The 16,534-nt window shown below is 41.6% G+C and overlaps 2 protein-coding genes across 11 annotated transcripts in view; both read left to right on the forward strand.

The window, feature by feature from the left end:
• The window catches only part of LRP8 (LDL receptor related protein 8), an 81,321-nt gene extending 78,444 nt beyond the window's left edge, over positions 1–2,877 (forward strand). For all 10 annotated transcript variants that reach the window (XM_019666422.1, XM_019666417.1, XM_019666421.1 and 7 more), the window contains one exon: positions 400–2,877. In XM_019666422.1, coding sequence (XP_019521967.1) covers positions 400–438 — 39 coding nt within the window. In that variant the 3' untranslated portion in view covers positions 439–2,877. The remainder of the gene's footprint in view (positions 1–399) is intronic.
• A 5,271-nt stretch (positions 2,878–8,148) lies between these two features.
• Positions 8,149–14,293, forward strand: MAGOH (mago homolog, exon junction complex subunit). The gene is made up of 5 exons (XM_019666378.1): positions 8,149–8,335; positions 10,538–10,596; positions 11,793–11,903; positions 12,557–12,639; positions 14,014–14,293. Exons 1-5 carry the CDS (start codon positions 8,248–8,250, stop codon positions 14,111–14,113), a joined length of 441 nt encoding a protein of 146 aa, XP_019521923.1. The 5' UTR covers positions 8,149–8,247; the 3' UTR covers positions 14,114–14,293.
• Positions 14,294–16,534: the final 2,241 nt, after the last annotated feature.

A 16,534-nucleotide genomic window follows, 5' to 3' on the forward strand; every position in this document is an offset into this window, starting at 1 on the left:
GCCCGGGAAGAGCGCAATGATGGTGCCAACTTGGGCCAGTGAAGCGACGTCCTCCACAACTAGCCTGAAGAACAAAAAGACAGCAACTTGTCTGTTCCCCTTCCCCCAATTCCTCAATAAAAATCTTTAAAAAAAAAAAAAGCTACAGCTCTGGAGTCACACAGATCTGGGTTCAAATTGTAGTTTATTCACTTGCTATGTGATCCAGGGCACATGTTTTAAGCTCATTGAGTCTCAGTTTTCTCATCTATAAAATATATACGACAAACCTGTCTCTCGGGGTAGTTTGGAGATTCCATGAACTAATGTCTGTAAACCAGGAGAATGTCTGGTACCTATGGATACTCAATAAATAGCTCCTGTGGGTCTAATGATGATTTCTTTGCTCTGTCTCCCCAGCGAGTGGCATTAAGCCTTGAAGATGATGGACTGCCCTGAGGATGGGACCACTCCCTTCGTGCCTCACGGAATTGGGTTCCATGCACCACACTCTCTGGATGGTGTGTGCCTGGAAGGAAGGGTTTCTGTTTGTGGGTCTGTGTGAGTGAATGCGCGCGTGCGTGCGTGCGTGCGTGCGTGTGTGTGATTTGTTTTTTTTTAATTTATGTTGCGGAAAGGTAACCACAAAGTTATGATGAACTGCAAACATCCAAAGGATGTGAGAGTTTTTATATGTATAATGTTTTATACACTTTTTAACTGGTTGCACTACCCATGAGGAATTCATGGAATGGCTACTGCTGAGTGACTAACATGATGTACATAACCAAATGGGGCCGATGGTACAGTAGCTTACTCATCATTTTAAAACTATATTTACAGAGAGTATTTGGTTTTGGGGGGATTTTTTAGGTTTTGGAGTTTTGAGGTTTTTTTGTAAATAAAATAATTATGCTTTGTGGTATCCATCAACATAAAAAAAAAACCCACTTCGACTCCCTCCCCCATTTAGATTATTTATTAACATATTTCAAAAATAAGATTAGTTCTATAAATAATTTAGAGACATGAGAGTATTTATTTTTGGTATGATTGGCCCCCCACATGGATTCTGTGTATGCTTATGCGTGAGTGTGAGAGAGAAAAATCTAGAGAAGAGGCGCAACTATGGCTGTTCGAATATATAAAGATAAATATATTTTAAAATAATCCACAAGAGAGGTATCAGTTGTTTTCAGAGAAGCCTTTGGAAATTTGGCTCAGAAACCAGATACCATGGTTTGTGCAAACATGTATTGGAAGAGACAGAATCTTTTCCACGTCTGGCTATTCCTGGGACCCCCAATCAGTCAGGAAAAGCCCTTCAGCTCACCCATGGCTACTGTGACTCTTATCTGGGCTCTCTGTTCTGTGGCTAAGGCCAGTGTACAGACTTTACACAGTGCCAGAAGTTCTCGAGTGCTCAGGTGAGAACATACCTGAACCTTAGCTACTCCTTGTTTTAAAGTTTAGCATTTCGAGTAACTTCATTTTCCTTCAAGACACTTGTGTTGAATTCATTAAGGTTGCTCTGAAGCACCCTGAGGGTGCCTTCCTTACTTATAGAGAGCTAAGTGGAGATGTTTCCCGAACAGCCCAAGTTTACTGTAGGGATTGGCTGAGGCATTAAACCTCTGAGATATGCTATGTATGGTGGACAGAGGAACTGGTTTTGTTACATCTCCATTTCTCCCTTCCCCTTACTCTCTGCCATTTCCTTTAGGTGGGGAAAAGTAAGACCTAGGTTTGTTACCATAATGTGTTCACACAGATGAAACTAATTTTTGGCTTAAGTCAGAACAAGTGGCCAAAACGAAAGTCCTATTTGAGGGGGAAATGGCATACGCAATATCATAGTGCATCGGCTATATATGTCCACACAGGGATTTGGTTTACTGCTTTGTAAATAAAAGGAAAAACTCTAGGTATATGTACAGGGGTTTTTTGGTTTTTTTCACTGTGGACACTTTCTTTGCTTTTCCTGGGCTTTGGGGGAGGCAGGGAGAAGTGCTGTTTTCTCTTTGGGGGTCTACCATTGAAAACATAATTCTACAGTCCCAGAAGGAATTCAGTCCCTGCTGGCTCTCATCCAAGGTGCGGTCTTTTCTTAATTCTGCTACTTCACTCCCACTGGACAACCAGGGACAAAGTGTGACACATAAGTGTTTGGCTTATGTAGGAGCAGAGGACATGTATCTAACCTTAACATATCTGGAGCTTGACACATTTAAGCAAATTCTTCCCACCTATGCCCCAGCTGCCCTCAACTCAGTGAAGCTTGGATGGATGTCTCACCAGCGTGCTACCCTTTGAATTTCCAGGCAGACTTTCTGGAATTCTATCACCTAGTTCCTAGGACCTTTCTCTACATCATTCATGGTCTCCTAACTTTTGAGAAAACTGTGTTCTGGAGCCTGGGCACTATACTTTGCATAAAAAGCAATTTCCTCATGATATGTATGTGTTGAAACATTCACTGAGAGAGTAAATGCAATTGACCTGGAATGACCATTACCAAATAGAATTTTTAAAATGGATGGCCAACTCCTATGGAGCTTAATCACTTACTATTATTCTTTCAAGAATGGAAAGTCAAATTATTTTTGACTGAAGAAAAATGATGAAAGTGAAAAATCATTGAAATGTACCTAAAACCAGCAACATTTTCTGTAACCTGCCTCCAAAGAAATAGAATTTCCTGGGGAAATGATAACAGTGACTAATGCGTAATTATCTAAACTTTCAGTCAGATCCTGGCCTTCATGGAAAAATATAATAAATGGGGTCAGGATGATTCAGCCCAAGATTCCAAAACGATGATGAACCACAACTTTCTCAGAGACACCCATGATTTCCGAATATGCTACAACTGCAAAGAGGCAGCTATGGGAACAACCTTTGAAACACTCACGTTGGATGGCAGTAAATAAGATGAAATCTGAGGTGTTGGGTCCATCCTCCCTCTAATCCTGGAGGATTCTGAACCTCATTCTGAGGTTTAATTGCATTTCTGTTGTCTTTTGCCCCTGTGCTGTCCTATAACTACAGCCATTAACGGGTCAGAGAGTCACTGGACTATAGAGCTGGAAGGAAGCTTAGAGATGATGCCAGGAGGGCAGGAAACTTATCAGACATATTTTTTCTCTATTTAAAAGAAATTGGTCCCAGTCCTTGTCCTCCCGTTCCTTCTCCAGGAGACTACTTTGGGTTGCTTGAACATTGTACCAAACCTGCTACCTATCTTTCCAATGGAATTATGAAGGCCCTGGCAGAAATGGCCTTTCAGAAACAGGGAAAACTAAAATTGTATTTATTTACTTTTTAATAGCATGGTTATTTATAAAACAGATTGAGATAACATGTAACTTTGGAATGAAATCAGATTTAAATATATGGCAATAAGTACTATTGATCCCTCCAATTCTCTTTGTGATTGCAATATATTAATTCCCTGAAACCATTTTCTAGGTCCCAACTAAGTGTCAGGCACTACAGATGTACAGATCAATCAAACATTTTCTGTCCTTATGGAGCTCATAATAGCAGTAGAGAAAAACGTGTGGAAACAAAAAAAGGAATAGATTCTTTTCAGAGTATTAAGATACAAAGAGGTCATTTCTACCCAAGGATACGAGGAATGGGGTCAAGAAGGGCATCATAGGAGAAGTAACCTTAAGCTAAGTTAAGTAGGGGTGTCCAAGCTGCTTCAGGCAGAGGAGACACGAAGCATGGAACAGCATGGGGACTTTAAGGAAGTGCGTGTAATTCATTATAAGAAACAAAAAGCTCAACGGAGACTTAGCAAGAAATGAGGCTCGGTGGAAAGACAGGTTCAATTATGCACTTTATAGAATACTTCTGTTTAATTTCTAACTCAAGCAAACATTTCTTGGTCATTTGTTGTGTACAAGGCACCAAGTGCATCGTGAAAAATTCATCAGGATGTGTTGCCAGCACTTTGCAGACTTAACTTCAGACTCAAGCTTTCCAGGGGCCAAAGGGAAATAGTGACTGTTTTTCATATAGTTGAGTTGAAGTTTTTTGATATGGTCAATGAAAACTAATATAAGGGCAGTGGGATTTTCACAGAAGTAGTCCACGTTGTCAAGAGCCTCAGATTTTCTCAACAGTGAGAAAGAAAACTGGAAAATTTGAAGATATGAAGTCTGCAGAGGTAACCCTAAGCACTGTCCAGTCAGGCGCTGGTGGGAATGGGGAGAGGGCACAGGAAGGTGAGCCTCCCCACCTCACTCCCTAACTTTAGCCATATACTCATCATTTCACAGAATATAGATGGTTAGCAATTAAAACGTTTCAGAGTAAATTATTTACTTTCCCATCAATGCATGAAGATAGAGGATTGCAGTCTTCTCCCACTGTATGTTTAGGGTATTGGGGATATTCAGGATATGGAGAACTTAGAGGTAGACGAATTACAGCTTCAAATTTTCAGTTAATAAAAGAAATCAGGAAGCTCTTTTCATTCAGGCTATGCACTATGTGCGTATTCAAAAATCAGCAGAAACCCTCTGTATTTGCAAACACTTTGTGCTATAAAAATTTAAAAAGAACCACCTGTATATGTATATGTATATATATATATATATATATATTTAAAGACATGAAGGTTTTGATACTTTTTTACAAAAATTACAAGAGAAAACAAATACCTGTACAAACCATGTGTTTTAAAATAGCATTTTGTTCTATACAAACTGTTGTTAATTTGGGGGTGAAGTACTGGTCTGCAAACTCCATCACACTGTACCCAAATGAAGTTTCCTTGTTTGTCTCCCCCCATGCACACAACACACCCAAATTACCATGTTTGATGTAATAGGCATGTTACAATGTTGGGTCACACTAACCATTTCTGCTCTTTTTGTCTTGTCATTCCGAGTTCTGTTAGCTTCTATACTCAGTCCCCTTTGCAGTCTGGTTTCTCTTCCAGAGGCAAAGGGTGGTGTGTTGCATCTTACTAGCTATATTGACATCATCTTGGTGAACTAAAAACCAAATGTGGACATTTGTAAAATCAGTGCACTGTTTCTAGAGAGACATTAAATTCATTTTTTTAAATCTGAAAGTGTTGTTTCATTGTGATGCTTTAATGAGGGGGTAGTGAACAATCATTGGTTGAGTCCCTAGTGTGTGCCTACTACTCTACATAAATTAATTTTCATCAACAAATCCGTGAAATAAATACTGTCAGCATTATCATTCCCATTTTATAGATGAGGGAATGGGTGAAGAACCTGCCCCAAGTCACACAGTTATGTTTAGTGCCGCCGAAGTACATGTAGTGCATAGTGCTCATGTACATGTGGCATTTTCTGCCTAGATTTTCCTTCTCTGCCTCTTTATCTGGCTAACTCCTGTTTGTCCTTGAGTACTCTGCTCAGGCCTACTCTTCCAGGAAGCATTCGCTATTCTCTCAGACCCAGACCTAACTCATAGGGTCAGGTAACTGCTCCCACAACAAATTTGGCCTACTTGTATCCCAATACTTCTGCCCTTCTTCTCACCCCCATGCCACTAAGGTTGCTTTTACCAAGGTCACCCAGGAGCTCCTTGATCATAAATATTGTAAATACTTTCAGTCCTTACCTTCCTTGACCTTGCAAGGAGTATTTAACACTGTTGGCATTCCTTCCTTAGGATACTCTTATTTTGGTTTACATGACACCATACTCCTGTTTTTCCCTCTACCTCTCTGGTCACATCTTAATCTCCTTTGCTCTTCCTTTAAATTATGGTATTCCAGCTCAAATCCATCCATTTTTATATCTCCATTGCTACTACTGGAGTACATACAGATCACCATCATGGATTATCACCATCATAGATTAACAACTAATCTGAATTTCATACTTCTAATCTTTCCATTTTCCAATCCAATCTACAACATTGCAGCTGCAATGATCTTCCTATAATACATTAGGTCATGTCACCACCACCTCTTTCACTTTCCTGCTTTAACGCCCTTCATCTGTCTCCTCTGCATTAAAATCCAATATCCTTGGGTTTTAGCTCAAACTCCTTAATATGGCTTGTAAGATCCTCATGATTTGGCTTCTGCCCCTTTCCTACCTCATTCTGTATTCTAACCACCGTTCTGGACCCTCTGGAACATTTCCTTCAGAAGACTTCCTTTAAGCCCCTAGACTGGATTAGGAGCCACTCCATGTGCTTCCATAGTATTTTGTGCTTCCCCTATTTATAACCTTGATCCCTATAATTGCTTGTATGCTCAATTGCTTCCTCTGCAAGCTCTACAAAGGTCTGTCTTATTCACCATTGTATTCCTGCACATGACACAGATTAAAATCCAATACCCCAGGGTTTTAGCCCAAACTCCTTAATATGGCTTGTAGGGTCCTTCATGATTACCTGATGTCTCTAAATGCTTAACTCCAGTTACCACCTCAAGATTGTTATAAGGATTGAAGGAACAAGCACTTGTAAATGGGCTCAGCTTAGGGGCTGACATTTATTAAGATGCTTAATACCTAGTGATTCCTTTCTCTCTCTTTTATAAGCTGAGCCATCCTGCCACCTGTTGGCAGCTCAGCTCGGGCCTAGAATCGAACCGGCAACCCTGTTGCTCAGAGTTCGCACTATGGGTGAGCTCTTAACCAATTGAGCCACTCGGCCAGACCCCTTTCTCTTTTTTATACAATTCCCTTGTTACCACCCATATCCAGGGTTGGTTGGTTGGTTGGTTGGTTTTTTAAATAAAAAGCCTTAGGTTTTATGGCAATCTAGTTTGTATTTTTCAATTTCCAAGACATTGTTTCTTATCCTTAAAACAGTTCTGCCAGGTATATAACACGCTCATTTTAAAGATAAAAATCCTTAGGTCCAAAAAGTTCAATCAGTTCACCTTCGATCACAGTGAATCACTGTCACACAAAGGATTATTTTAATGTCTTGTTTTTTGGGGGGTTTTTTACACCCCATCACACCCACTCTACACTCTGCTACCAATGCTTTTTCAAGGAGAAAAGGAATAATGGCAAGACTAGGAATGAGAATCAAACTATAGTCCTGAATACAAAAATAGTATCCAGTTATAGTTGCCAGCTCCCAAGAATGATGCCATGTCAGCATTGTCTCTAGAACCAGTTCCAGTCCCCCTCTGGCTTGAACTTAAATGAGCTAAAGCAGGCTTCTAGTAATTAGGATTTTGATTGCCCTTTGCCTAATCAAGAAGGAAAATTTCTCACAGCCAGAAAGCCTTCAGAGGTCAACCACTTTGGCCTGAAAAGACAAGAGCCTTTTGGGCAGTTCTCAACCCTGACTCATCCCAGGAGCTTTGCAAAAAAAAAAAGAAAAAAGAAAAAAGCATAAAACCACCCATGCCCAGGTCCACTGCGAGAGATCTTGATTTAATTGGTTTGGGGTGGGGCCGAAGCATCAGTATTTTTTAGATGTTCCGAGATGATTCTATTGTGCAGCCAGAGCTGAGAAATCACTGCTGGGTAAGCAGTGAATAGATGTCTGGGGAGTGTGAGATCCAATATTCAAGTTACCTTCTACTCACGGCACCCACTTCAGAGATCAGTGAGGGAGAAAGGGAAAGGCAGAAATAAAAGGTAGAGGGAAAATGAGGAATAAATGCGGGCAAGTTCATTCCAGAGAAATGGCAGTCTCCACTGTGGATTCAGGAAAAGCTTCTCTGACAAGGGTTTTCTCGAACTGGCCCCTAACCAGCAAAGTTCGGTCAGAGCCAACTTTAGACATATGCACTATAGTGCGCTGCGTTCTCCTGTGAGATCGGGTCATTTAACCCCATTTTACTGTTGAGATGCCCTAGGTCCAGGGACCGCGAGGAGCCTTATGCGACTCACACAAATCCTTTAAATGGAGGTTGAACCTGGAGGGACGCAGGACTCGGGGTGATCAACCCAAGGTCTTGAAGCGAGGTCTACAGACCCCTCACCAAAGACCTGAAAGCCTTTCGTGGCTTGGCTTTCGGCCTCACTCCTAGGATAACGCCGACTGGTAAACCGCCTCATTCCCGCCTCGGGCAGAGGGTACGTGGCTGCATTGACCCCGCCTCCGAGTGAAAAGGCACTTGTTTCCGCCGGGAGAGAATCGACCACCTTATCCCACTGCGAAACTTGGGCGCGGAGGGTTCCCTTCGCTACGTGCGATAGCGTTGTCTTGACGTCACTTCTGCGCGCCGCCGTAAACGTCAGTGTAGGGCGCGTACGGTGGCGGTGCGGTTTTGTATTCAAGTTTGGCCCGGGTTACCTTTTGCGAGCCATGGAGAGTGACTTTTATCTGCGTTACTACGTGGGTCACAAGGGCAAGTTCGGCCACGAATTCCTGGAATTTGAGTTCCGACCGGACGGTGAGAGCGGCCTCCAGTCCCCCGGGAGCAAGGAGTAGGCCTGGGGGCAGGCCAGTGGGGAGGCCGGGGGTCCGGCATGTGTGGGGAATTAGAGGAGGAACGGACCTATAAGGCGCGGATCCGGAAGGAACAATCCTGTGTTCGCCACAGGTTCTTTCTGTCCATGTGGAGGGGCTTCTGTTTAGTGACATTTTTTAGCAGAGTGCTTCATTCAGCAAACACTGATTGAAAGCCCACTTTGTGCTAGGCTATGTTCCACAATCTGGGATACAGGTGTGAATGATAAGACAAGCTTCCTTTCTCGTGGAACTTGTATTCATTCCTATTGCGGGGAGAGAAATCATAAACAAAAAGGAGTTCCGATAGGGATGAGTGGGTCTGGAAATAAAACAAAATGATGGAATAATTGCTGTTGGGCTGCTTTTAGATAGAGTGGCCATTGGGGAGCTCTCTGAAGAGGGGATATTTGAACTGAGCCCTGATTGACAAGAAGGAGCCAGCCTTATGAGGCTCAGAAGGAAGAGCATTCTAGACAGAGAGAGTAACAAGTGTCAAGGCTGTAGGGCAGGAATGAACTAGGCATATTGCAAGTGACCAGTATGGCTGAAGAGTAGTGACCTCTGGGGAGAATAGTAGCAGATGATGTGGGATAAGTAGGCAGGGTTCACACCATGTAGGTCTTTATAGGCCATGGTAGAGTTTGGATTTTATTCTAAGTGCAGCAGGAAGCAACTGGAAAGTTTTAAGAAGAGATGTGATCGTGCTTGAGAAAGTATTCTAATTATTGGGTGCAGAATAGGCAAGAGTGGAAAAAGGGCTACTTATTAAGAGACAGTTAACAATTATCCAGACAAAAGGGATGTTGGTTGGGACTAGGATGATAGTAAAAGTGGAGAAGGATTTAGGATACTGTTGGAGGCCGAACAAATAGGACTTTGTCAATTATATTATTTAGGGCCACAGTGGAAAGGAAAAGGAATTAAAAAATGACAGAAAACTCCCACTAAAAGATGAATCTAACAAGCTGCATTTTGTGAAGGAGATAGATTTGTAAACAGTGACAAGACAGTATTTTAGGTGCTGGGGTAGAAAGAAGCAGAAGGGACTCTGGGAGCAGACAGAAGGCATCTATCTAGCCTGAGGGTTTAGAGGAGGCTTCCGGCATAAAATGACTTGGGGGAGGGGGATGTAAGTCTTGAGTGACTGCTCCTACAGTCACTAAAGAGCAGGCAGATGAGAATCAAGAAGGCATTTTGGACAGCATTTAAGGCAAAGAGAATGAAACCCAAAAAGTGCATGGGATGTTTCAGGCAGAAACCAAGTAGTCTGATTAACTCCAGCTATCTGAGAGAGGACTGTTGTAGGAGTGAGCCTGGAAAGGCAGGCAGGGAGCTCACCTTAGCATATGCCATGTTGATTTGGATTTTATCAAGAAGGCAGTAGGAAGCTATTGTCAGTATCAAAGTATGAATATTAGGAATAATCAGCTCTATCTGTTACCACATCACTTTATCCACTGGATAAATACGGAGAATGAACTAAAAGGAGAGAGACTTGAAGCAGAGAAACGGTGCAGTGAGGTATCAATTAATTTGGCTCTTTTTACATATGTGCCTTCTATTCTAAAAAAGAGGGGAAAAAACTCACCTCTTTCTTTGTATCTTCTCCTTCGCACCCAACATATACCCAAATTAGCCTGTTAAATGCACATATGCACAAAGGGCCTTATATACCAAATGTGCTAAATAATAATACTACAGCTTTCCCATCACAGGAATAGATCAAAATATTGCACAGTCACATGATAATATATGTAAACACATATTTTACAGTTTTCAAAAGGCTTTCACAACTCATTTAAGCTTCAGGAGGCCCTGTGTGCAGGTAAGTTACCGATTTCTGTTTTCAGCTGAGGACATTAACCTGCAGATATGATTTGCCACATATCTAGGTAGCCTGAGCTACCTTTTGCAAGAACTGTAATTCATTGTCAGCTGTATTTTTGGCCGTGAGGCTGTTTAATAGCCTGAAGTGAAGAACTGAAAAAACTGTTACTGTTGAAACACCAAAATCTGTTAGACACTTGAGGGGAAAGTTTGGATTTCCCCTAACATTTTAAGCAACAGCTGATTGTCTTAGTAGGCTAATGATGCTTTATTCATGTTTTTATTATATATTGAATTTGGTTTTTGCCCCTCACAGGGAAACTGAGATACGCCAACAACAGCAATTACAAAAATGATGTCATGATCAGAAAAGAGGTAATAAGTCTTCTAAAAGCCTTTTATTCACTACAATTTAGCCTTTTGTCTTGTTCTTTTTGGGAGTAGTATTGAAAGACAAAGAATATGGAAGTATGAACATGTCTGTAGACAGCTTCTAAAGTTTTCTCAAATCTACTTTTTGTTTATATTTTCGTTCATAATGCTGAATCAATTACTGATAATCATTTGAAGTCTTGTAAATCTTGGTTTGAACCCTGAATCTGCTACTTACTAACCATGTGACCTTGGGCAAGTTTCCTGGCTGAACTTGATAAGTCTCAGTTTTTTCATCTGCAGAAACAAATAATAAAACCTACCTCCACTCACATAAAGTGTTTGGTATATTCCCTGGTACAAAGCACTCGGAAGAGCTCTTTAATTTGCATTTGAATGGGGGAAGGGAGCATGGGAAAGCACTTAACACTATTGAATATGTTAGATGCCAGGTATGGCAGTAGATACTTTACGTACATGATCTTATTTACCCTGATTGTAAGCCTGTTTGATGGGTGGTATTATATACCCTTTACAGATAAGACAGTGAAGGCCCAGATATTAATTATGGGACTTGTTCAGAGTCACCCCTGCTAGTAAGAAATAGAGCAAGAATTCAAACCTATGCCTGCTTCTGTCAAGTCCATGTGCTCCATTTTGGTGTGATTTGTACCACATCAGTAATTTCATCAAAGCTACTCTTAACCACTTTGTCACATTTGAAAATATCTTAACAGAGAACAAATTTTCATGCTTTTATATTTAATTAGCAATCAGTTTTATGCTTACCCACACATCAGCATCTTTTTTTAAACATAAACTAGTATGTAAAATGTATTTTAAAAGACATGTCTCAGCTCTTCAAAAGCATGTCATCTAGTTACGAATAACCAGGATTACTCACAGATCTTTTGTTTTGGGTTTGGGTGTGAGTTGGGTATGTAGGCAAGGAGAAGGTCCATGTGAACAGGTTGTGCCAAGAAGTAGAAACAACTAGTGGGGGAGTGAGATGTAGTCATTGGGCACTTCTGACCCTGCCCTCCTCTTCAGCAGGCTGAAGTCAAGCCTGAATATCTTTCCATTTACAGAGGTGTCAGAAGTAAGTTTTCAGGAGCAGTTTTTTAAATCTTTCATTGCTATCTGAATCAGAACACTGTTTAGGGATACAACTTAAATTCTGTTCTTTAACTTGATTTCAGGCTTATGTACATAAAAGTGTGATGGAAGAACTGAAGAGAATAATTGATGACAGTGAAATTACCAAAGAAGATGATGCTTTGTGGCCTCCTCCTGACCGAGTGGGCCGGCAGGTGAGTGTTTTAGCAACTATCCACAATGCAGAGGTCTTAAAATAAGTTTACTGCTCTGCATGACATTGAATCCATTTGTGTGTGTGTGTGTGTGTGCACGCGCGCGTTGTAGAGCCCTATGCAAAGGAGATTACCAGCATCTTGGTCTAAGGAAGCCCTAATTCCACAAGGAGGAACAGAGAGCAAGTGGTACTACTGACTACCTAGAGCTCAGCCCTGAATTTTTTCGTTTGATCCCCCTCCCCCTCAGAGTTTTTGCTGTCCACCTCACTTACTGAGTAACTACTATGGACAAAGCATTGTGAGCATACAAAGATAAATAGAATGTAGTTATTTCAACATTCTAATGGAAGGAAAATCATGCAAACAACTTTCTGAGCTATTTCTCTCAACCTCAACTGCTTCCTTCCAAATCCAGACTTCTAATAGAGTCCTTGTTTCTGTTCTTGTCCTATACAGCCCATTTTTATCCTGAAGCCAGAGTAATCTTTTAAAATGTAAATTTGTTTATGTACAGCAGGTCCTCGAATATCATTCCTTTAATGTGGTTTCCTTGTAATATTGATGAGATGTCATAGGAACTTAACTCTTGTTTACATCAGTTAGCCTATGATAAAATTGATGAAAAATCCAGTTGTTTTTAATGTTTCTAGGAGCTTGAAATCGTCATTGGAGATGAGCACATTTCTTTCACAACCTCAAAAATTGGTTCCCTTATTGATGTCAATCAATCCAAGTAAGTACATGATCCTTATATCCAGATGTGTGTCTTTTGCAGCAGATTTGCTATGAGACCCTTAACCAAACTGAGACCATTATGGTAAGGTCTGGTACAAATGCAAGACAGAAGGGGTCAGCTTTGTCCCCTTCATTGGAGAGAGACTCTAAATTATTTTCAAGGGCTTACTCCTATTGCTTTTGGTGTTTTATTCAGTTATTGCTAATAAGAATTTCTCAGTGACACACACACACACAGTAATGCCATAGGAGCAGCCAAAGGTGGTAAGAATCTGGCCAGAACAGAAAAATGAAATATGCCAAAATAAGTGCATGAGATAAACTGTAGAGCCACTAAGTCTGAACATCTTCCTCAGTGTTAGTCATTCAGACTAGCACTGGAAATTGTTTAAAATATAAATTTAAAAATTTGTGCTAAGATGGTGAACAACAGTTCGACCTGGAGCCTGGGCTGCTGTGAGTTGCCAGCGACAGTGTAGGTTATAGTGGAGCTGCAGTAGACTGCTGTAAAAAGCTACCATGAGTGGCTGGCAGCCGTAGTGAGCTGCCAAGAGCCGCCATGAGTGGCCGTCCAATGGCCCAGCAACCGATCTGCCTCACCCAGGAAGAGTGCAATGATAATACCAACATGGGCCAGTGAAGTGATGTCCTCCACAACTAGACTGAAGAACAAAAGGACAGCAACTTTTCCCCTCCCCTAGTTCCCCAATTTAAAAAAAAAAATTCATGCTGTCAGTAGGGCAAATTATAAGGCAGAGAGACATGAATCCGTATGCACCGAGTCCTCAGAATTTGGCAACCTCTTTGACTCTTGTGTTTTGAGGATTTGGGATTAGGTATGGTTCACTTTTAGTACATGCGGGCATAATTGTCTTCCTTTGGACAATCTCTTTATGCCATAGTAATCTTCAGCCTCTTAGTCCTTAGTACTACTACTTAAAAAAAGTTTTCCTAATTCTGAATGTAATGCATGCTTATTATAGAAAATACAGGAAACAGCAAAGTAGAAAGGGGAAAATCACTCATAGGCCAATCAATTAGACAACTCTTAGTATCTTTTTTTCTGTGCACTAAAAGGTAGTTTTTTAAAGGCGCAAAAAATATTGAGATCAACAATCTGTTAATTATTTTTTCACTTAATATAAGCATTTCCCCATTTATAAAAACCTTAACATTTTAAATGACTCCATGATATTCCATTTTAATATATAGCACATAGCTTTTTCCTTCTTTTTGGACTCTTTTTTTCAAAGTTTTAATTCTGTAAATACCTTTATGAGTAATATCTTGGTACATAATCCGAGTTATTAAATGGTATTGTCTTGCCAGTTTTTCTCAGCGTTTTAAACATTGTTTTTCTCTTGCATTTTAGGGATCCAGAAGGCTTACGAGTATTTTATTATCTTGTCCAGGATCTGAAGTGTTTGGTCTTCAGTCTAATTGGATTACACTTCAAGATTAAGCCAATCTAGATTAAATATTAATGTGGACACAAGGGGGGAGGGGTGGGAGTAGCTGTTTTTAATGACCATTATCAGGAAATTTTTGTGTATATCAGGGCAATATTTTTTTTATAAACTATACATGATTGTCTTTAATAAATACATAACAAAGTGTAATTTTATTGTTTTATAAAGATCTGAACATGTGAACTCTTCTCACTTTTTAAAACACTAACTAATCCTATGTGAAGTACCTGAATCAGCTCTGTAGATATACGTTAAATACCAATTTACAGGAAATAAGAAAATAGAGAACCATGTTTAAAAAATACAGTGGGAATCCAATCAGCAACATCCAGAGGAAACTACAGGGCAAGTGATCTGGTTTCTTCAATAAGTTACAAACATAAAATAGAAATGGAGCAGAAATCTATAAAGATTTAAGAGATACATAATCAGTACAGTGTTTGGATCCTGTTTGGATTATGATTGAAAAAAATTTAAATTAACATCATGGAAGTTTGAATACTGGATGTGTGATATTAATGAAGTACTATTTTTTAGATGTAAAACAGTATTGTGGTTGAGTTTTTCCTCCAGCTTGAGATGTGATCAAGGTCGGGTTTTTAAAAATCATCTTTTATAGATACATCTAGCTATTTCAGTATGGGAGAAAATACTTTAATATATTTAGGGATATAATAGACTAGGGATAAAATGCCTAGTCTCAAAAGTTTTCCAGTACATTTTAAAATCCGAATACCAACAGCCATTAAGAACTACACCTACGTGGTACAGTGTGGGAATTTGTTAAGCCAGTACACCTGTAGAAAACTTTTTCTTGCTGCTAAATTGCATGGCTTCCTTAGGTAAATTTTGCTGGCTGAAGATTGTGGGCACTGAAAGGAACTGGGCCTTTATAAGTCTCATTTGAGAGGAAGTGATTAGGCTAAAGTTCACATCCCTGAAGACAGGCCAACTTGGGACTCCTAGGTCAGTACACACATACACCAAATCTCCTTCAAAGACACCAGGGAGGCAGGTTAGGCGCAGATCTGGGACTTGGGATGTCAGGGTTCCTGACTCCAGTGCACCCCTTTGTACAGAAGGGTCTGAAAGTTGGTGGTAAAGTAGGTATCAAAAACAGTCACTCCTTGGGGCCCGCCAAGTGGTGTGTTGGTTAAGAGCTGGCTTGGGACGCCAGTTCTGAGCAGCAGAGCCCTGGTTTGGATCCCATATGAGGACCAGTGACGACGCTGCGCCCTCCACAGCTAAGATGGTGAACAACAGCTCGACCTGGAGCTGGGCTGCTGTGAGTCACCTGTGTGGAGTAGGCTGCAGCCTCTTGTTACAGTGGGCTGCCATAAACTACCGTGTGTGGCTGGCGGCCAGCAGCCAGTGTGAGCAGCCGTCCAGAGGCCAACGACCCGATCTGCCTCACCCAGGAAGAGCGCAATGATAATACCAACATGGGCCAGTGAAGCAATGTCCTCCACTAGACTGAAGAACAAAAGGACAGCAACTTGTCTGTTCCCCTCCCCCAACTCCCCAATAAAAATCTTAGGGGGAAAAAAAAAAGTCACTCCAAACTTTAAATAGCGGATAGTGAGCTCAGAAGGCTATAAAAGGCACGAAAGGGCAGGTACAACAAGGTTCCCTAAATGTATAAGGATAAACCAGATGGCAGCCCAGAGAAGAGCCTGCTGAAGAGGAGTGTCCAGTCTCATGCACAATGAGAAGGGCAAGTGGACTGGGGTCTCGAGGGGGAAAGAGGAAGGTGCAGTTTAGAAAAGAAAAAGGCCCCATCCTGCAAATCTGCGAAGCTGACTGGGCAGGGAGAACCGACGTTACCTAAGAGACCTCGAGGACAGGCAGGGACCAAGTGCGAGGTTGGGTAAGGAAAAGGCAGAGTAGTGAAGAGCCAAGAAAGAGAACTGAAGGGCAGGAAAAACTTTGCCGTGGTATTCCTCAGACTAGCTTAGTGCCGGCACGAAATCGGCGTTCAGTAAATATATGGAATTACCGATGGCTGATAACAGGATAAGGGTCGGAGCACCGACTAATTCCCGACTCAGTTTCTCTCTACCGTTTTGTTCCCCTAAAGCAAAAAATAACTCCGGCGTGCGCCGGAAAAGCGCCGTGCGGAAACCCGCCCCCGCACTCCGCACCGAGGCCCCCACCGAGGGTGCGCAGGCAGCGCCTGTCGTTTACGACGGGCCGGAAAGAGCGACCGCAGCCTGCGCCGTGTTGAGCCCAGCCACTATGGGGGTGAGGCAGAGGCTAACCGCCGGCGGGATAGGAGTGGGGCGGTGGCGAGGACCTAGGAGGAGGGAGCTTGCACCAGGAAAGAATGAAGGGAGTGGGTTCGCGCCAAGGAGGAGCGGAAAAGCGGCGCTTGTGCCGAGAGGGGCGGGACTGAGGGGGGACTGGGGGTTGGAGGGAAAAGGGAGG

This window comes from Hipposideros armiger, unplaced genomic scaffold (genome assembly GCF_001890085.2).
Source record: "Hipposideros armiger isolate ML-2016 unplaced genomic scaffold, ASM189008v1 scaffold_469, whole genome shotgun sequence".
Taxonomy (NCBI): Eukaryota; Metazoa; Chordata; class Mammalia; order Chiroptera; family Hipposideridae; genus Hipposideros; species Hipposideros armiger.